This window comes from Dendrobates tinctorius, unplaced genomic scaffold, assembly GCF_039654945.1.
Source record: "Dendrobates tinctorius isolate UK_male_01 unplaced genomic scaffold, ASM3965494v1 ptg000134l, whole genome shotgun sequence".
In the NCBI taxonomy this organism is placed as follows: Eukaryota; Metazoa; Chordata; class Amphibia; order Anura; family Dendrobatidae; genus Dendrobates; species Dendrobates tinctorius.
Window position 1 is genome coordinate 19,489,117 of NW_027361802.1, and position 22,989 is coordinate 19,512,105.

General features: G+C 42.8%; 1 protein-coding gene across 1 annotated transcript in view; it reads right to left on the minus strand.

Annotated features, from left to right (window-relative positions):
* Positions 1 to 22,989, minus strand: part of TRPM6 (transient receptor potential cation channel subfamily M member 6) — a 278,440-nt gene that overhangs the window by 21,492 nt on the left and 233,959 nt on the right. Inside the window, exon 38 of the mRNA XM_073543757.1 lies at positions 2,262 to 2,368. Within this exon, the coding sequence (XP_073399858.1) occupies positions 2,262 to 2,368 (107 nt within the window). The remainder of the gene's footprint in view (positions 1 to 2,261; positions 2,369 to 22,989) is intronic.

The following is a 22,989-nucleotide window of genomic DNA, read 5'->3' on the forward strand; positions in this document are numbered from 1 at the left end:
TTTGAGTTTTGTGTGGTCCAATCCATTGTTCATTGGGTCCCAGCTATTCCGCATTGAAGGTAAAATTCTCAGCAGAGAGCATTTGCCAAAAATATGTCTTGTGCGTATGACATCTTTGTGGACCATCAAAGTTTTCCTAGGGAAAGTCACTTCAGGAAAAAGACAGATCTTTTTCCTAAAGTGGCCTCATTGGCGGCTCTGCGACCGCTTTTGCGGCGGCTCTGCAACAAGTGTCTTTTTTCGACACTTCAACTATAACTAGGAAGTAACTCCTTAGCGGAAGATGCCCAAAGAATGATCTTGCTACTTTTAACCATTTGACAGCTTCTGAACCCTGAAGCAGTTAATAGAAGTGACAAAAGACTGAAGATGTACACAACAATGTTGTTTTCACTTTTGATAATTTTTGCGGCAGTTTTGCAGCGCCTTTTCAGGGGGTTTCCAGAATGTGCACATACATTCATTGCCAAGCACTAAATTACGGTTCTGGAGGTGGACAATAGAATATATTGGCACTAGTCTTATCCTGAAGCGCAGAGGTCTCCAACCTGCGGCCTTGGGAGACATATGTAGCTTGAGGGCCTGTGATATGTGGCTTGTGCCTTTCTGCCAGTTTGATGCATTAGCACTAGGTCTGGCTAACAGCTATGAGGAGCAGGTCTTCAGATGGTGATCTTTGTGAACAACCCCACACAGAAGAGCAGATCTGGATGGTTACCACCAGTATCGTTCAGTCTCTAGCCTTCTTGGATGTAATAGGGAGGTGGGAGTGCTTGATGACAGAATACTAAATGAGGGTAAGGTAGGCACCCCTGGTTGTAAACATACAACCTGGGCTAGCTATCATTATACTAGTAATTGGAACTTTGGGTGTTATTACTGAAGGGAAAGGGTGCAATAGTTGGATATCACTTCTCTGAGGGCTTAGGATCTGGCACACGACCCTTTCTTAGAGCTTAATGTGGCTCTCAAGTTAAGAAAGGTTGGGGACCACTGCTCAAGGGCATACTACACTGCAGAGGCCACGCATTAAAATGCCTCTTCCTCAGCTATCTTGTCTTTAGAGCTAAGTGAATGTTTGTCCAGTACAATTAACATCCAACATTATTTATGAAAGCTTTCTACTCTTTTTTGCCTATTCATCGCTACATGAAACATTTCCTATATGCCTACTTTAAATTGTTAAATACACTAGTCCTATTTTGTGCTAGCAGACAAACGGATAGGGAAACTAAAAATTACGTGACTCTCTTTTGTACCATTCTTTCCAATCCAATTCAAAATACACTTTTTTGGAGGGGTGGGGGGATATAATAACACTAAATGGAACTACTGAATTTCAGACAATTGCTGATCGGCCTGTATACAATTACTGTAAACAGAAATCCCATTTAATTCGTACTTAGTGTATGCATTAATGACAACATACAACAGGAGATATTCTAATGACTAAATTTGTTCTCCTGTGAATGGATAGATTTATTGTTATTAAATACCGGAACGGTTGGATTTATCCAAATGTACAAGAAATGAATGGGGTATTATGAATGTTGCCATCGGTAGCATCACTTCAGAAGAGTATACTACAAAAGATAAAGCATAACAAAAAAAAAAAAAAATAGATTTTTTTTTTGGCCGCCCTTCAAACAGTCTGCAATTACAACACTGAAAACATACTTCAAATGCCCTTGAGGTTAACAAGCATTCCTAATGAAAAGGTGGGACTGCATGACTCTGTCTCTCCATAGATAAACTGAATACAAGATCCACATGATCCTTGCAAAATCTGGAGGAAAGCAAAGACTTAAAATAAGAGTCGGGGATAAAGAGTTTAATTACAGAATTGTTAACACCGTGTGCACCCTTCTGACACGGTAGGGGTCACTTTAATATAATTTTGCGTTGCATGGCTGCTTATGGCAGTACCGGTGCTGTTCCTCTCCTTTGAAATGATTGACAAGCCAAGGGCAGAGAGGTAGGCGCGCAGCAGCTGTACTTAATAGACTCAGCAGCAATGAAAGACTGTCTCATCATGTGCCTCATTTAATGTAAAAGTGTCAATGCTGTTTAATCTCTTCTCTGAGCAGCTCTTAAGTAAATCCTTTCCTAAACTCCTCTCGGAATATTTTTTATAATCTTAAAAGCAGAACGTCAGCACTGCATTGGAAATTAGACACAAGTTCTACATTTAAACAACATAATAATAATAAAGAAAAAAAAAGGGATGACTGACGATATTGTCAAGCATGGATAATACACACCAGGAAGTTTGAGTTTCCGACAGCAAGAGTTGCAGCAGTGTTTGGAAACATAGTTTGTAAGAGCATCTTCTCCTAAATTGGCTGGTCCGAACACCATACCTCTTGACCTATAGGAAAAAAAAAAGTGTCAAATGTTATAGTGATCAGCAAATCCCTCTGGAAAGAAGAGTGGAACTTTGTGTAATTACATTGTGGATTCTGTTTAAGTTCTGAAACTTACAGGAAAGCTGAAAATCCCAGCTATGGGGAAGGGGGGATTTTCTCTGAAATGTCATTCCAAGAAGTTTAAGGGATACAAAATATACACTTACTGATGGTTATGGTGTAAAATGATTATTTCTGATCAGGTGGAAATTATGGCAACTATGATGCACAAATAACATTGACATAAAATGTAGCCATCTACAGTGTAAGTGATCACAAATGTTTAAGATATTCAGTTTATTGGGATATCTATCCTTTATGATTTACACATACTATGCTTGCCATCTTAACCCCTAAAAGACCACTATACTTTGAGCATTGATGGGGCTGGCTAAATATAATAAATAATTTTTTTTTTTAAGTTTTATATACAGCTCTGGAAAAAACTAAGAGACCACCAGATCAAAAACCCTGTCATGGGCAGCCAATTCTCCAGACCTGAACCCCACTGAAAACCTCTGGAATGTAATCAAGAGGATGATGGATAGTCACAAGCCATCAAACAAAGAAAAACTGCTTAAATGTTTGCGCCAGAAGCAGTGTGAAAGACTGGGGGCAAGCATGCCAAGACACATGAAAGCTGTGACTAAAAATCATGGTTATTCCACAAAATATTGATTTCAAAACTCTTCCCGAGTTAAAACATTAGTATTGTTGTTTCTAAATGATTATGAACTTGTTTTCTTTGCATTATTAAAGATCTGAAAGCACGGTTATTTTTTAATTTTGACTATTTTTCTTTGTCAAAAAAAAATACAAAATTTATTGATTGGAAATTCGGAGACATGTTGTCAGAAGTTTGTAGACTGAAAGATCAATTTACATTTCACTCAAAAATATACCTATAAAGAGAAAAATCAGACAAAGTGAACATTTGGAAGTGGTCTCTTAATTTTTGCTAGAGCTGTATGTGTTTCAAAAGCCAAAACGCACACTAAGATGGCCATTTTGTAGGTTTTTCCGCAGTATTTTGGGCTACATATAATTTATTGTTCATCTTTTATGCCTTTTTAGCTTATATTCCCATAATGAGCTTTTGGCGAGTTTTTGACGTTCCAGATTTTCTGCACTTATTATCTAAATTAGGTTACTCGTGTTTGAGAGCATTTTTTTACATGCATCTTTTTTGAAGCTGCATTTCCTGTCTCTTTTTGGTATGTAATGTTTTAAATAAAGCGGCTTTGTTTTCATTAATTCATGGCATTTGGCTTTGACGAAAATACAGTTATGTCCATATATATTTGAACAGAGACAACATTTTTCTAATTTTGGTTCTAGACATTACCACAATGAATTTTAAACAAAACAATTCAGATGCAGTTGAAGTTCAGACATTCAGCTTTCATTTGAGGGTATCCACATTAAAATTGGATGAAGGGTTTAGGAGTTTCAGCTCCTTAACATGTGCCACCAAAAGTGAATGGACAATTGACTCCAAGGCTATTTCATGGACAGGTGTGGGCAATACCTTCGTTATGTCATTCTCAATTAAGCAGATAAAAGGCCTGGAGTTGATTTGAGGTGTGGTGCTTGCATTTGGAAGGTTTTGCTGTGAAGGAAACATGCGGTCAAAGGAGCTCTCCATGCAGGTGAAACAAGCCATCATTAAGCTGCAAAAACAGAAAAACCCATCCGAGAAATTGCTACAACATTAGGAGTGGCAAAATCTACAGTTTGGTACATCCTGAGAAAGAAAGCTAGCACTGGTGAACTCATCAATGCAAAAAGACTTGGGCGCCCACGGAAGACAACAGTGGTGGATGATCGCAGAATAGTCTCCATGGTGAAGAGAAACCCCTTCACAACAGCCAACCAAGTGAACAACACTCTCCAGGAGGTAGGCGTAACAATATCCAAATCTACCATAAAGAGAAGACTGCATGAAAGTAAATACAGAGGGTTCACTGCACAGTGCAAGTCACTCATAAGCATCAAGAATAAAAAGGCTAGACTGGACTTTGCTAAAAAAAACATCTAAAAAAGCCAGCACAGTTCTGGAAGAACATTGTTTGGACAGATGAAACCAAGATCAACCTCTATCAGATTGATGGAAAGAGAAAAGTATGGCGAAGGCGTGGTACAGCTCATGATCCAAAGCATACCACATCATCTGTAAAACACGGCGGAGGCAGTGTGATGGCTTGGGCATGCATGGCTGCCAGTGGCACTGGGTCACTAGTGTTTATTGATGATGTGACACAGAACAGAAGTAGCCTAATGAATTCTGAGGTATTCAGAGCCATACTGTGTGCTCAGATCCAGCCAAACTGATTGGTCGTCGTTTCATACTACAGATGGACAATGACCCAAAACATGAAGCCAAAGCAACCCAGGAGTTTATTAAAGCAAAGAAGTGGAATATTCTTGAATGGCCAAGTCAGTCACCTGATCTCAACCCAATTGAGCATGCATTTCACTTGTTAAAGACTAAACTTCAGACAGAAAGGCCCACAAACAAACAGCAACTGAAAATCACCGCAGTGAAGGCCTGGCAGAGCATCAAAAAGGAGGAAACACAGCGTCTGGTGATGCCCATGAGTTCAAGACTTCAGGCAGTCATTGCCAACAAAGGGTTTTCAACCAAGTACTAGAAATGAACCTTTTTTTTTTAACAATTATTTAATCTGTCCAATTACTTTTGGTACCTTTAAAAACAGGGTGGCACATGTTAAGGAGCTGAAACTCCTAAACCATTCATCCAATTTTAATGTGGATACCCTCAAATGAAAGCTGAAAGTCTGAACTTCAACTGCATCTGAATTGTTTTGTTTAAAATTCATTGTGGTAATGTCTAGAACCAAAATTAGAAAAATGTTGTCTCTGTCCAAATATATATGGACCTAACTGTATATTGATACAGTCAGATGCACATTAAATACGTAGTTTTGGTGTGTTTCTGCTGCAGAAATGCAGTAGAACTGCATGTGCATTTTTTAACTTTCCACATGTTAATTTAAGTCTGCGGGAAAAGCCTGCACATAAAACTCAGCGTACCTGCAAGAGAAATTTACAGATTGCAGATTTGAAACCCGCACTTCAGGTTCCCTTACACTAAGTAAAAAAAAGCACAGAGGGCAAGGAAAAGGTTTTGGTCAGAGACTAAAGGATTGTAGGACTCTGAAATTATATTCATGTAGTGATGGTTGTTCAGGTGCTGTATGCATGCACTACTGATGACTCTGTTGATGTATTCATGAAGTGATGCTTAAGGTGCTGTATTCATCACCAATACCATCATCACCACATCAATGCATCACCAGACCGAACATCAGTACATGAATACATCAACAGAAGCACCACCAGTAGATGAATATATCACCATTAGCACCATCAGTAGATAAATGCATCACCAGAACCACTATCAGTACATGAATACATAACTAAAACTACCATCAGTACATGAATTCATCACCAGATTCACCATCAGTACATGAACAGATCAACAAAACCACCATCAGAAAATACATCACCAGTACCACCATCATTACATGAATACATCACCAGAACCACCATCAGTACATAAACACATCACCAGAACCACCATCAGCACATGACTATATCACCAAGCTTAGGCTACTTTTACACTTGCGTTTTTTTGCTGCACGTTTTTTGCGCACACAAACGCATGAAAAAACGCATCAAGTGTGCGTTTTTTTGCGGGTTTTGGTGCGTTTGTTTAAAAAAACGCATGTTTTTTGCGCATACGTACGCATTACAATGCGCACCCATAGACTATAATGGGTGTTTTGCTGAAAAAAAATGCGTTTTTGGGGGGCAAGTCGGACGCACAAAAAATGCAACAGGATGCATTTTGTGCGCCCGAGCGCACACTATAAAAAAAGCATGCGCATACTAACGCGTACAAGCGCATGTGTATGCGCACCCATGTTAAAGTATAGGGGAAAAAATGCATGCGGTTTTTTGCGCTAAAAAACAGCGCAAAAAAACGCAAGTGTGAAACCAGCCTTAGTACAAAGATCAAATGCAATGTCAGATCAGCCCCATAAACAATTGTTTTGCATGAATCTACAACTCCCAGTACATCCTTAGCAATGGTAAGGAGATGCTGGTTGTTGTTACTAGCCATCATTAGACTGTGGGCCATATATGTACCATGGTACTGATAGTTTTTAAGTCCCATTTACACTGGCAGATAATTAAGAATGTGTTTCCAAGGACGCCTCCTTTTTGTCCGTCTAAACAGGTTAGCAATAACTTTCATTTGTCAGGTAAAATGATTTTGCCCAGTCTCAGAAGTTAAGTCAAGACAATGTCCAATGTGCATGCTGTCACGATTCCCTTAAATTTCCCATGCAAGTGGTAAGTCACAGGTCGGCATGTGAGCTTTGCATACTTATGAACACGTCCCGACTAGTCTCATCCAGTTCTTTCACTAGAAACAAACGAGTGAAGCTGTATGAGACTAGTCGGCATGTGACCATAGATCTACAAATCTCATATGCCGACATGTGAGCTCCTACCTGCAAGGGGAACATAGAGGAATCATGACAGTGTGTATATTGCAGACTGCCAAACTGTGACGGTGTGTAGTCACATGAAACGCCTGCAGACTTCTTTTCCCAGAGTTGACAAAACCCATTAAGCTTACTGAAAAATCACTAATCTTGGTAGCACATCATCCAGTGTAACTAGGTGATCTGCTGCCGATAATAGCAAGTCCTATGCATGGAAGTGTGGTGAGCCTTTTTAAACAGGTCATAAAATGAAAGCTGATTGGCAGTCATTTAAAGGGAACCTGTCACCCCCCCAGGCGTTTTTAAGTATAAGAGCCACCTTGTGCAACACGAATGCTGCATTCTGTAAAGGTGGCTCTTTTATTTAAGGCTGGACTAGTAAGTATTTAATGAAACTATTCAAACATACATATTTGTTAAATGAACTATGTGTCCGTTCCCTTAAACTCACAGAATGTACTATTCTCATCTGTTTTTGCAGATCAGATGCAGCTAATTCAAGTCTGTGGGGGATCTATAAAGAATGGATTAATAATGGAAGACATACATTTTACATCAGTTTTCCATTTTTCTGTGCTAATGTGATGCTGAGTTACTACTCACAGACAAGCCGTGACACAAAGACGTCAAGTAGCCAGGGTCAGATACCAGGAGAGCACGTCAACGGCAAAAGGGAAAGGCAAAACAATGGTCAAAAGGCAAAGTCTGAAGTCAGACAGCAAAGGAGTTCAGAGTACATCAAAATCAAAGGGGCAATATTAACAAATGGTCAAAAGGCAATTTATGAGGTCAGGCAACAAAGATCTGAATAACTGAACACAGAGCACAAGGCACGCAATTCACAGAGCTTAGCTAGTCTGACCAATACCTCGCTATTTGGCTGGCTGACAATCAGCCAGAACGGATGACATACAGTTGTGCTTAAAAGTTTACATACCCCTGCAGAATTTAGTTTACATACCCCTGCAGAATTTTTGCTTTCTTGGCCTTTTTTCAGACAATCTGAATGATAACACCAAAACTTTTTCGCCACTCATGGTTAGTGGTTGGGTGAAGCCATTAATTGTCAAACTACTGTGTTTTCTCTTTTCAAATCATAACAACCCAAAACATCCAAATGACCCTGATCAAAAATTCACATACCCCATTTCTTAATACCGTGTATTGTCCCCTCTAACATCAATGACAGCTTGAAGTCTTTTGTGGTAGTTGTGGATGAGGTTCTTCATTTTCTCAAATGGTAAAGCTGCCCACTCTTCTTGGCAAAAAGCCTCCAGTTCCTGTAAATTCCTGGGTTGTCTAGCATGAACTGTGTGCTTGAGATCTCCCCAGAGTGGCTCAATGATATTGAGGTCAGGAGACTGAGATAGCCACTCCGGAACATTTTTATTCTGCTATAGCAAATGATAGGTCGGCTTGGCCTTGTGTTTTGGATTGTCGTCATGTTGGAACATCCAAGTACGTCCCATGTGCAGCTTCCGGAATGATTAGTGCAAATTTGCCTCCAGTATTTGCTGATAATGTGCTGCATTCATCTTTCTTTCAACTTTGACCAAGTTTCCTGTTCCTTTGTAACTCACACATGCCCTAAACATCAGCGATCCACCTCCATGCTTTACAGTAAGAATGGTGTTCCTTTCATCATAGGCCTTTTTGACCTCTCTCCAATCATAACGTTTATGGTTGTACCTAAAAACTTCAATTTTGGTCTCATCACCCCAATTTACCTTGCTCCAGAACTTTTGAGGCTTTTCTCTGTGCCATTTTGTGTATTGTAGGCAGTAATGGCTTTCTTCTGGCGACTTGACCATATAGCCCATTTTTCTTCAAGAGCCTCCTTATTGTGCATCTTGAAACAGCCACACCGCTAGTTTTCAGAGAGTCCTGTACTTCAGCTGATGTTATTTGTGGGTCTTTCTTTGCATCCCAAACAATTTTCTTGGCAGTTGTGGACAAAATTTTTGTTGGTTTACCTGACCGTGGTTTTGTTTTAACAGAGCCCCTGATTTCCCATTTGTTACTCGCAGGTTGAACGATGTTGACTGGCATTATCAATTCCTTGGATATCTTTTTGTATCCCTATCCTATTTTATATAGTTCAACTACCTTTTCCCGTAGATCCGTTGACAATTCTTTTGCATTCCCCATGACTCACAATCCATAAACGTCAGTGGCTAGATGAAAGATGCAAGAGTCTGTCTCACTCCAGAATATCTCTCAGCTTTTGTGGACACACACTGATTACAAGCAAACAGGTTACAGATGAGGATGTTACCTTTTGTAGCCATTCAAACCCATTTGTGTCAACTTCTATGCATGTTATCAGGTCAAAATCACCAGGGTATGTGAACTTCTGATCAGGGTCATTTGGATGTTTTGGGCTGTCATTATGATTTAAAAAGAGAAAACACAGTAGTTTGACAATAAATGGCTTCACCCAACCACTAACCATGAGTGGAGAAAAATTTTTGGTGTTATCATTCATATTCTCTGAAAAAAGGCCAAGAAAGAAATGTATGTAAACTTTTCAACACAACTGTATGAAGGAAACCCAGCAAACCCAGCCAGATTGGGTGGATGGGTTGTCACTCACAATACTGACAGCGCAGCATTAGAGATGGGCGAACCTGTGGATGTTTGAGTCAGGCGGGTTCATCCAAAACATATTAAAAAAAGTTTGATTCGGCTACCAGAACGGTACCCGAACCCATTCAAATGAAAGGAGGGCCCAGACATTGGGTGTTTTCCCATGCTGTCATCTGTCTGACAGCACGAAAAAACATTTGCTCTGATTGGTGGTAAGTTCTTTACCGCTGCTCATAGTGCTGCGATTCTCCCGCTGTCATACAGAGGACAGTGTGCAAGAGCCAGCAGCTTTGAACGGCAGTACAAAGGTCAGTCACAGGAGTCTGATGAGGGTACTACTCATCTTCCTACGCCTGGTCTCGCTGATAGCAGTGAGAGCAGGTGGATGATGGAAGTATTCACCGGCGCCTGTGCAATAAATAATAATTATTTAAAAAATTACTTTCAGTCCCCTCTATTCTTGAAACCAGCGCAGACAAAACCAACAGTTGTGGGCTGTCAGCTTTATCTTCGCTGGCTTTCAAAAATAGAGTTGTCCCACGCTGTTTTGTTAAATTATTTAAATAAATAACTAAACAAAATGGTGTAGCTTACCCCCCCATTTTTGAAAACCAGCCAAGCTAAGGCAGACAGCTGGAGGCTGGTATTCTCAGACTGGTAAGAGGCCATGGATATTGGCTACCTCCAGCATAAAAATAGCAGCCTCCAGTCACCCCTGACAAGGTGCATCTATTAGATGCACTAATTCTGGCACTTTGCCCAGCTCTTCCCACTCCCTCTGGTGCAGTGGAAAGTGAGGTGATATTTGTGGAGTTGATGTAAGCTTTGTAAGTAAGCTGACAACAAACCCACAGGTTAGTAATGGAAAGGCGTCTATAAGACGCCCCCCATTGCTTACCCCATAGTAAGATTCTAATAAAGACACAGCAAGAATAAAGTCCTTTGTTTGAAATAATACGCCCCACCCTCTTTTACCCATTTAGTTTAAATAATTAAAATTAATAAAAATACCACATCTTTATTTTTCCTATTAGAAGATTATCCATATCTGTTCCATGACAATCTGAATGGTTTGGAGAGCAGTCACATCAGTGATGCAACCACTCTTCACTCCAGCTGGAACATGCTGAGCAGAGCGGGAGCACAGCCTACCTGTGATTGGTGGTGACGTCAATGAGATTACCATCAGTCACAGGCAGAGCTTCTAGCGCTCTGCTTATTGTGTTCCGGCTAGCGTAGAGAGCGGTTGCATCACTGATGTGACTGCTCTACAAACCATCCGGATCATCGTGGGACATGGCCATTAGAGGATTATTGTCGGACAGGTAAGGAATATGGTGTTTTTATTATTTTTTGTCTTTTACAGTGGGACATAGGCATTAATGGATTATCAGTGCAAAGGTGTGTATAGCTTTGCTTTATTTTTTGTGAATAAATGGGTAAAAGTGAGTGAGGAGTTTTTATTTAAAACTAGCTGAAAAGCCCGGTGCTGCCCGGGCATAGTAATTAACTGTGGTTAGTTATAGCAAATTATAATTATCCTCCATCCCTTAGTCCCGTGCCCATATACCCATCATACATATCCACGATCCCATAGGCCCGTGCCCATATACCCATCATACATATCCTCCATCCCATAGTCGAGTGCCCATATACCCATCACACATCCTCCATCCCATAGTCCCATGCCCATATACCCATCACACATCCTCCATCCCATAGTCCCATGCCCATATACCCATCATACATATTCGCCATCCCATAGTCCCTTGCCCATATACCCATCATACATATCCTCCATCCCATAGTCCAGTGCCCATATACCCATCACACATCCTCCATACCATAGTCCCGTGCCCATATACCCGTCATACATATCCTCCATCCCATAGTCCAGTGCGCATATACCCAACACACATCCTCCATCCCATAGTCAACCATTATGACATCATAATGAGCGGCGGGGCTTGCAACCTATGATGACACCAGCGTCGCCATGGCAACCATTATGACATCATAATGAGGGTCGGGGCTTGATACACACACACTTTTTCCCCATTATGTAGATAGGGGCAAAATTGTTTGGTGAATTGGAACACGCAGGGTTAAAATTTCGCCTCACAACATAGCCTAGGACACTCTCGGGGTCCAAACGTGTGACTGTGCCAAATTTTGTGGCTGTAGCTGCGACGGTGCGGATGCCAATCCCGGACATACATACATACATACACACACTTGAGCTTTATATATCTATAATAATAATTGCCCTAAGCAGCTTCCGGTTGTAACAACTTCCGTCCAGTTGTAACCGGTGACGTCACCGCACACCTCTTTCCATGTTAACCCTCAACACACACACTCCTCTAACCTTTCACCATCTCCACTCACTCTTTCACTCCACATACGACCCTTTCTCTCACTCCGTCTCTCATACTCACGCCGTCATCGCTGCTGATCCACGATCCCCGACATCTTCTTCCGCCGGCGCCATCCTGGATCCAGACGTCCTCCACGCCAGCGACATGTTCTTGCGGCGACGCCATTTTGGATCGGCGAAATCCCGCGATAGTCAAGATGGCGTCGCCGCAAGAATATGTCGCCGGCGTGGAGGACGTTGGGATCCAAAATGACGTCGGCGAAATCTCGCGAGATTTCGCCGACGCCATTTTGGATCCCGACGGCATCCACGCCAGCGACATGTTCCTGCGGCGACGCTATTTTGGATCGGCGAAATCTCGCGATATTCAAGATGGCGTCGCCGCAACAATATGTCTCCGGCGAGGACGACGTCGGGATCCAAAATGGCGTCGGCGAAAACTCGCGAGATTTCGCCGACGCCATTTTGGATCCCGACGTCCTCCACGCCGGCAACATGTTCTTGCGGTGACGCCATCTTGACTATCGCGGGATTTCGCGATACTCAAGATGGCGTCGCCGCAAGAACATGTCGCCGGCGTGGACAACTTCTGGATCCAGGATGGCGCCGGCGGAAGAAAATGTCGGGGATCGTGGAGCAGCGGCGATGACGGCGTGAGTATGAGAGATGGAGTGAGAGAAGGGGTCGTATGTGGAGTGAAAGAGTGAGTGGAGATGGTGAAACGTGAGAGGAGTGTGTGTGTTGAGGGTTAACATGGCAAGAGGTGTGATGCTATCGCATCCTCCCGATGCGGTAGCATCGGGCCATAATCTAGTATTAGATAAAAGGAGTCTCTGTTTTTCTTTAAATTAAACTAATTATGCAAATTGTCTCTTCAGAGAGGAAGAGGACTAGAACTCTAGTGCCACCTATTGGAGGTAGCAATCCTAAAAGTCAATGTTGACCCTTTAACGAGCCTAGTTACATGACTTAGGATAAAAGCCAAGCCAGAATCTCCATTTGCAGACACTGTGTCCCTCATCAGTGCAAAGTGGGAGAAGGTCTGGTTTGGCTGTGAGAGAGGCGTCTGACCGATATCCAAGAAGTATCATTTCTCCTTGCGGAGAATAACATGCTAAGCATGTCGAGGTGAGGAGACTTAAAGCCGCAATGCTCCTCTGGGAAATATGCTAATTATGCAAATTGTCTCTTCAGAGAGGAAGAGGACTAGAACTCTAGTGCCACCTATTGGAGATAGCAATCCTAAAAGTCAATGTTGACCCTTTAACGAGCCTAGTTACATGACTTAGGATAAAAGCCAAGCCAGAATCTCCATTTGCAGACACTGTGTTTCGGGGTACTGCCCCTCATCAGTGCAAAGTGGGAGAAGATCTGGTTTGGCTGTGAGAGAGGCGTCTGACCGATATCCAAGAAGTATCATTTCTCCTTGCAGAGAATAACATGCTAAGCATGTCGAGGTGAGGAGACTTAAAGCCGCAATGCTCCTCTGGGAAATATGCTAATTATGCAAATTGTCTCTTCAGAGAGGAAGAGGACTAGAACTCTAGTGCCACCTATTGGAGGTAGCAATCCTAAAAGTCAATGTTGACCCTTTAACGAGCCTAGTTACATGACTTAGGATAAAAGCCAAGCCAGAATCTCCATTTGCAGACACTTAAATTAAAGGACTTTATTCTGACTGTGTACTTTTTACAATATGACTATGGGGTTAGTAATGGGGGCGAGAACAGGTGTAGGATAATGACAGTAGGGCGCTCATCACCTGACACCTGTGACCGGCAGTAACCTTTTTAACGCCAGTCAGAGCTGCTGGCTCACATGCTGTCATTTGACATTGTGGCGCCCCCAGGGGTATGGTTGCCACAATGGCATTGCCTTCCTCCAGGGAGGGTGATGTCATGCTTGGAAGCAAGAAGGGTTTCTCCAGCAGTTTATCTATACATGCAACACAGTACCCACTCCAGGCCAACAGAGGGAGCTCTGAACCAGGATTGGGGGAGGAGTGCTCTCTGAGGGCCAGGAAGGGAACAGTTAGTTAGTGTGAGGAGGGTGAAGTGTGCAGAAATGGAGGAGCTGGGAGATCGAGCAGAGAGTAAAGGCTCATCTCCAGTGACAGCGCATGAACTGGAGCCTGGTCTCCATGGTTGTATGGATACTAATGGTCCTGCAGCAGACACCAGAGGAGTAGGAAGTTGTAAATACTCGACTCCCACCTAAGACTCGGAGGCACAACAGCACGGTGTGAGCCAAGAGAGAAATAGCGGCTACAGCTGTCTGCCATACGAGGTATTCCGAGAAACGATAATAAGGAGGAACGTCAGTGTAACTCAGTACTGGATGTCCCTCAAGTGAGCACTAGGAAGGAGACTACACAACTCATCTGCTGAGAGAGAGAGATCCCTGAATTGCTTCCAGGCTAGCCTGCCCTTGTACCATCTGTAATCAGGACCCTGGACTGCGTTTGCCAAGTAAAGGTAAAGAAACTGCACCCTGTTGTGTCCTTGCCTCCTTCCTGCTACCTTTCCGGCACCACTACATCCCTGTGCTTACCACTGCACCCTTCCCACAATATTCATCCACACTGACCTGGGACTACAGCTCCACCTGTGGGGAGCTATAACATCCTTGCTGCGCCATACCATCAGTCCCAGAGGATCTGCATGCAGCGTCGGATTAACATCTCCCTTGCCGAACACCACAGGTGGCGTCACGAACTATTCATTTAATCGACTAGATTCCACCATTCAACCCCCTTTTTTACATTGGGCGCCCAGGGCCACGGACCGGGTCACCACTGCTGTGACATTCCCTTCTGAGAGACCGGCCCGGTACCGAGTACCCCACAGCCCTGGGAGGGCGACCCAACATCATAGCAACTGCAGCGCTCTGACAGGCAGTAAACTTAGCGCCGATCAGAGCTGCGGGTGTTTCTCGCGCTGTCACACAAATGTCAGCATGGGAAAAAGCTGATGTTCAGGCTGCCGAACCCGAAAAGTAACACGGACATCCTGGAGAAGTCAGTGCTCAGTGTCTCTGCACAGACACTAAGTGTTCGGTATGGACCCCGAATTTTACTGTTTGGGTTCGCCCATCAATGCCCAGCATGTCCCTGATCCCATAGGTTGGCTGAGCGGTCACTCATTGTGTCCCTAGGACACCGAGTGGTGGAATAGTGACATTACCCCCTCTTCTAGGGGGACCACTGGTCCTCAAGTTTCCCAGGAAATCTAAAATTGAAGGCTCTGACCAAACGATCCGCCTTCAGAGATCAAGCCAATATCCAGGATTTCTCCTCGGGTCTGCATGCTTTCCAATGGTTAAGATATTGGAGGGAATTTCAGACCCCCGAGAATCCACAATCCTCTGCACCTCGTACTGCAAATCTCCATCAACAGAAACTGGAGAAGGTGGTGATGAGACAGATGATAAATGAGTTTAGGATCCAACTTTGCTGACAGTGCCTTAAGTTCAATATTTTTGGATGACAATCAAACCTTAATCACCAACTTTAAGGAAAGGATCCACTGAATGTTTTCTATTGGACTTCCGTTTTTAGTGAACCTGAGCAGCCAATATTCTTTTTAACCTCCCTCCAGACTTCCCAGACTTTCTGTATGGTACCCTCCACCCCACCCACCCCAGGATATTCAGAACTTATCCTAGAGAAATCACCCAAATGGGGATGAAAACCATAATTACAAAGAAAAGGGAAGGATCCAATGGACTGATTGGCTGAATTCACCTTTCACAGTTGGGTCAGAGGAAGGAATGAGGACCAGTGCTCCTGCTGAGCTGTAACAAAACACCTTAAAATTTGTTCCAAAGAGTGACCTGTCCTTTGTGTCTGACCATTGGGTTCAGGGTGATAGCCAGATGAAAATGACGACAAGTCAATCCCCAGTTTCTTACAAAAAGCTCTACAGAATTTGCAGATTCCTCTATCGGACACAATGTTAAGAGGAATTCCATGCAATCTCACAACATCACAAATAATTAACCTAGAGGGTGTCTCTGCATTCAGTAACCCTGACAAAGGAATAAAATGAGCGCAAATAACAGTTTTCTCACTCGACCGTGGCAAATCAGTGATGTAATCCATGGGTAGTTAAGTCCATGGTCTTTCTGAAATTGGCAATGGAGCCAATTCCCTGTCAATCTAGTTGAGACAGTCTTTAGCGCGTGCGCAAATTTCACAAGCGGATACAAAATCTTTAATATCATTATTCACGGACAGTCACCAAAAGAGCCTAGCAATAGCTTTTTGCATAGCTGAGGCCTAAGGATGATCACTCAAGATAGAGTCATGAAACTTCTGCAACAGATGCAATCTAAGGTACACAGGTGCAATTAATTTGAATCCTGAAATAATGGAAGGAGAAAATGACTGGTCTTTATGAATCTCTGCTTCTAACTCCTAGGGTACCACAGACACCACAATGCCCTGAAAGAAAATGAAGGATTTCAGTTTTTCAGATTTCAGTTTCTGGAGGAGAAACTTAATTAAGTCTTTGTGATAATGCGCCAGACTTCACACTCTGGGACCTCGACATGAATGAGATAGCGAAATTGAATCTAGAGAAAAATAAGGGCGATCTGGACTGTTTATGTGTTAGCCATTTAGCTGATTCAATGTAAGCTAAATTCTTATGGTCAGTGACCACAGTGATTTGATGAAACCCCCCTTCCAAAAATGCCTTTATTTCTCAAAGGCTAATTTAAATAGTGAGTAATTCACGATTCCCAACATCATAATTTCATTCAGCTGTCGAAAATTTTCTTAAGAAAATGCACATGACCGCACACTAGTCAGAGTTTTGGAACTGTAGCATGAAACGGCCCTACCCCAATCTCTGAAGCATCCAACACCACAATGAATGATTCCTGACGATCGGGATGGATTAGAACATGAGTAGAAATAAAGCATTCTTTCAGTTTTTCAAAAGCCCAGATAGCGTCCTGTAACCAAACCTTGAGATATGCCCCCTTATGTGTGAGGTAAGTAAGAGGTTTAGAAATCTGATAAAAAAAATCCTAATTAATTTTCCATAATAGTTGGCGAATCCTGGAAAACATTGCAATGCTTTAAAGTCCCTAGGTATGGCCCAGTCTATTATGGCTTGCACCTCCCCAGGATCCATCTTAAATCCCTCAGCTGATCAGATGTAGCCCAGCAACGAAATTTCAAGAACAGAAAAAATACATTTTTCAAATTTAGTAAACCAAGAATTTTACCGCAAACTTTGTAATACTACATGGACATGTTCCTGGTGAAAGTTCAAATCAGGCCAAAAAAAAAAAAATCATCATCAAGGTGAGGCTGGTTTCACATTTCACATTTGTGTTGGGCAAAGCTGCAGAGGGCTGCGTACTTCCTCTGTTAAGCCCCGCCCACTGCCACACCTCTTCCATTCAGCTCCCCCTACGTCTGCATGCGTCCCTATCTTTAACATTTGGTACGCAGGCCATGCGGATGTATGCGGATGCGTCCGCATGCGTTGTTTTGACGTGCCCGCCAACTGCAACAAAATGCAACATGCATCCGCATACATCCACATGGCCTGCGTACCCAATGTTAAAAGATAGGTACGCATGATGCATGCAGACGCAGGCGGAGCTGAATGGAAGAGGTGTGGCAGTGGGCAGGGCTTAATAGAGGAAGTACGCAGCCCTCCACAGCTCTGCCCAATGTAAATGTGAAACCAGCATAAATCACAATAAATCTCCCAATGGAGTCAGAAAAAATATAATTTCTAAAGTTTTAAAATACTGCTGGCACTTTGCTTAACTAAAATGGCATGACAAGGTTTTCAAATAAACTATCAGATGTTTTCCACTCATCACTCTTCCGGATGCTTAGCAAGTTATAAGCCCACTCTAAGATAAAGATTTGGAAACTACTTTGCCCCCATAAGCTTGTTATATAGGTGAGGGTTGAGTGGAAGTGGTTATGTGACTTTGTTCAGTTCTCGGGTAAAGGCAAAGACTTGGCCACCATCTTTCTTTTTAACAAAGAAAAATCCAGCAGCTACTGGGGAGGAGGAAGGACAGATATGACCCTTATGTAAACTTTCATTCACAGAATTTTTTATGTGGTACATTCAGGCCTAGACAAATTGTAGAGACGAGCTTTAGGTAATTCGGCATTAGGGACAAGATTAATAGCACGATCATCAGGGAAAATAGGGAGCAAGTATCTCTGCCGCTTTTTCTGAAAACACATCTTCAAAGTCTTTCAGGCATTCCGGCAGACCCTCCAGACTAGCGGAGCATATTTGTACCAAACCTAGACATTTCTTATAACAATTGGGTTTCCGCTTATTTTCCTTCTGACACCAATCAATAACAGGATTGAGAATAAGCAATAAGCAACCATGGAAACTACAGTATCACCACAGCAGGTAAATTGTCCAAAAAGCAAAACAGGAAATGAGTGAATTCCACAGATACTCGTCTGTCAAAATTCTGAAGGAAGTAGCGGAGTCTTTTCAACAGCAAAATTTTGAATGGGTTTATCCAAACTAACTGTCACTAGTCCTAATTTCAGAATCAGTCTGGAATCAAAGTTAGCTGCAGACCCACCATCAATAAAGGCCAACGCTGATAATACCTGGTTCTTGAAGGACAAAAGTGTATTTAGCTTTACTTCATTGGAGGAGAAAAAGGGTACCTGGAAATCTGGGTAACCCCTTTGACAATCACCCAGCGTTAGACATTTCCTGATAACTTGCTTGCTTGAGGGAGAGATGAACAGTCCATGTTCAACGAAACCACAGTATAGACAGAGACCAAGATTGTGTCTACATTATCTCTCCACAGCATGAGAAAAGGCAACTCCAACCTAAATAGGCTCCACCTTAGGTAAACGGACATGCTTCGGGGGAGAATAAAAGGCACCCTGCTGCTCCCCACGTGTCTCATGAATTCTGTGGTCCATCAATGTGGCCTGGGTCATGGCCTCCATCAAAGAACAAGGGGAGCATTAAGAGCCAGAGTGTCCTTAATAGCATCAGGAAGGCCGCTATACAATTGGCACCTGAAGGACTCATCCACTGAACTTTGGTAGACTGTTGCCAGAATTCGGTAGTATAGTTCTTAGAGGTGTGATCTTAGCTTCAGTGACCTGGAATCTGTCAGGTTCTTCATGAATGAAACCTAAAGTGTCAAAAAAGACATCAACAAAAATCCATTTTGGGGCTTGTAGGGACAATGAAAATGGGCAAATCTGAGGACCCCCTCGCAGGAGGGACCTAATTATTCCTACCCACTGGGGCTCATTCCCTAAGGCAGTGGTCCCCAACCTTTCTGACCTTGAGAGCCACATTCAGCTTAGAGGAGGGTCACGAGCCACATTCAGCTTCCACCCCCTTCAAAGTAGTGTCAACCAAAGCCCCTATCACAGGTATAATGATAACCAAAGCTATACCGATATCCAGGGGTTCCCACAATACCCCCATTCAGTATTCTCCCATCAAGGACTCCCAACACACTGTCATATCCAGCTTTGAGCACCTTCTCTAACAAGTAGTACCATCCTACAACGTACAATACCGAAAACATCTCTAAACCCCTAAGACCAGTAAATGTGCATCCGGATCTGCATTTCTGTGCAGGGTTACTCACAAAATTCACCATTTTGAGATGTACTCTTTATACCTGTTTGCTAGACTTGGCGCTAATGCACCAAACTGGCAGACAGTTGCAAGCCACAATTCATGGACCCGCGAGCCACATGTGGCTCCCGAGCAACAGGTTGGGGACCCCTGCCCTAAGGATTGAGGTTGCAGGCTAAAAGATAACTTACAGCTGTCCCTGAATACTCTAAACTAATTCTTCTCTCCGGAAAATGTATCAGGAAGGGCCATTCAAGCTTCTGGTGCTCTTTAGCCAGATCCTGAATCATTAGGGTCAGAACTGCCACCTGGTCACCAAGGGTGTGATGTTATGAATGGGTCACCGAGGAGGATAGCAGGCCCAGGCTAAGCCACAGAAAACCAGAGAGAGGTTGGTAACTAAGGGGATGCAGACCCCTGATCCTGTCCACACAACTAGCAGTAGCTGTGGAGCGTACCTACGATGATCCTAGACGCCTCGGCACAGCTGGAGAGCTAACTAAGCCTAAAATAAGAAAGGGGAAATCTAAACTGCCCCGGAGCAGACCCCAAAGGCATAGATAGCCCCCAAACATATATTGTCGGTGAGACAAGATGAAAACACAAACACAGGCAGAAAAATAGACTGAGCAAACGATGGTGCCCACATTGACTAGACAGGACAGGAAAGGAAAGACACTGTCTGCAATCACACAAAAAACCCTGCAAAAAAGTCCAGCACGTCTGATGCACAAAAACACTGAAGTCCCACGACTTCGCCCCCCACTAAATCAGCATTCTGGTATATTCTGAAGGCAAAGCAAAAAGAGACCAATATAAAAGGGGACAAAACAAACTGGCACATGCAGTAACATATGGGCAGTGATTCAGCATAGCCCCAGCCGGAGCTAGCTGATCTGCACAAAGCAGAGATAAACAAAACCAGATCAAATGCAAACAGAATAGCAAATGAACCACATAGCTGAACCATGCAGGGAAAGAGCAGGAGATATCAGACCTCAGAAGGCACAGGTAGAAAATCACCAGCAGGGATATAGGGAGTCAGCTGTCTTAAATCCCAATCAGAAACCCCAGATCTCCAATCGTCTTCCTCATTATCAGGTGGCAAGCCTCTGTCAATCAGATCAGCTCCACTACCTCCAGTAACCACCAGAGGGAGCCCAGAAAGAGAACTCTCAAACTGACCAGCTCCACTTTCTTCAGTAATCACCAGAGGGAAGTCAGAGAGAGAAGACACAACAGTGTGAATAGAATCCATACTGGCAAAAAAAAAAAAAAAATTGTTTACAGCCAATCATAATGTGTCACTGAGTCACTTGTCACAGACAAGCTATAAGACAAGAAGTCTAGGAGTCCGGGGTCAAATGCCAGAAGAGCACGTCAAAGGCAAAAGGGTAAGGCAGAAGAATGGTTAGAAGGTTCAAGGTCAAGTGGCAAAGGACAGAGTATGTCAAAGGCAAAGGGGCAATACAAAAGAATGATTTAAAGGCAAAGTCTGAATTCAGGCAATAAAGATATGAATAGCTGAACACAAGGCATATACACCAGTGAGCAAAGCTACAACTGGCAATGGTCTGACCAATGTCAGCCAGGTAATTACCCAGAACAGATAGCACCTTGAGGAAATCCAGCCAGATTAGATTGGGTGGCTGGGCTGTCACTCATAATGTTGACAGGCCAGCATGCCACTGAATCTATAGGGTGGTTGGGCCGCCATTAACTGTATCTTTAGGACACCGTGAGTGGTGGAATAGGACACCATGAGTGGTGGAATAGTTACATATAACAGATTCATCCAAGTATCCATATTAAAAAAAAAAAAAAAAAAATAGAAAATGCGTGAATTCCACCGTTTGACAAAATTCTGTTGTGAAAACACAATACAAATACAAAGTGTAAAAAAAGCACATAAAAATTAGAAAAAAAAAGGATGTATCAGGACAAAGAACGTCTGCAAATCCTGAAGGGTCTTTTTCCTGAAAAATTCACCTGATCCACACATGTTTAAAAGAGGTCATGTGCACATACCCTAAGAGAGAATGCCTAATAAAATGCCTGCATAAAGCATGTTGCACAGGGCCGGAGTGGGACTAAAATTCAGCCCTGGCATTTGCAGTTACACAGGCCCACTAGTCACATGGTGACTATATAATATCTTTGTACACTTGTAGGTTGCAAGAAGTGAAATGAGATTAACACGACTATATAACATGTAGTCACAGCTGTGCCCAGTATTTCAGCTCAGTCCTATTTATTGCTTTTAGGTACAGTACTCCTCCCAAAGCACTGTCCCCTTTTGTACGCACGGTGACAGAATTCCTCGCAAAACTGCTATCCATTGGTCAACAAGACCCCCTGGTCACAGCCACCCCTATTATACCTCCCAACTTTTGAAGAAGGGAAAGAGGGAGAAAGACAGCGGCGCGTGTTTAGGCCACGCCCCGGCCACATCCATTTCGCAACTAGTCACACCCATGTCCACGCCCAACCGCACCCATTTAGCACTGCTGATCACACTGACTGGTACTGAGGGCACAGTGGCTGGCATTATGGGCACACTGACTGGCACTAAGGAAGAGAGAAAACACAGAGAGAGAAAAAAGAAAACAGACAGAGAAAGAAAGGAGAGTGCGAGAGAAAGAAAGAACAGAGCGAGAAAGAAGAAAGAACAGAGAGACAAAGAGGGGAAAGGAAGAAAGAACAGAGAGAAAGAGAAAGAAGAGAGAGAAAGAAGTAAAGAAAAGAAAGAAAGAGGAAAGAAAAAGAAAGAAAGAACAGAGAGAGAGAGAAAGAAAAAAGAAAGATTAGAGAGAGAAAAATGCACTGTTGATATTGAGTTTCATTTTGCACAGTTTTACTGCCAACATCTGGTAGTGGTAGCATTTTTTACAGGGAGGGATGATGCAAAGCATGGTGATTTTTTTCCTAAAAAGATGTCGGCTAAAAAGGTTTTCCATGACAACTTATTTTCGGCAATGTTAAAAATTACAGATTTGGTAATTACACATGTGGTCAAAATTGTTGGTACCCCTCGATTAATGACAGAAAAACCCACAATGGTGACAGAAATATCTTGAATCTGACAAAAGTAATAATAAATAAAAAATCTATGAACATGAACAAATTAAAATCAGACTTTGCTTTCCAACCATGCTTTCACAGAATTTGAAAAAAAAATAAAACTCATGAAATAGGCCTGGACAGAAATGATGGTACCCTTAATTTAATATTTAGTTGCACAACCTTTTGAGGCAATCACTGCAATCCAACAATTCCTGTAACTGTCAATGAGACTTCTGCACCTCTCGACAGGTATTTTGGCCCACTCCTGAAGAGCAATCTGCTCTAGTAGTCTCGTGTTTGAAGGTTGCCTTTTCTAGACGGCATGTTTCAGCTCTTTCCAAAGATGCCCAATAGGATTAAGGTCAGGGCTCATAAGCCAGTTCAGAATTGTCCAATATTTTCCTCTTAGCCAT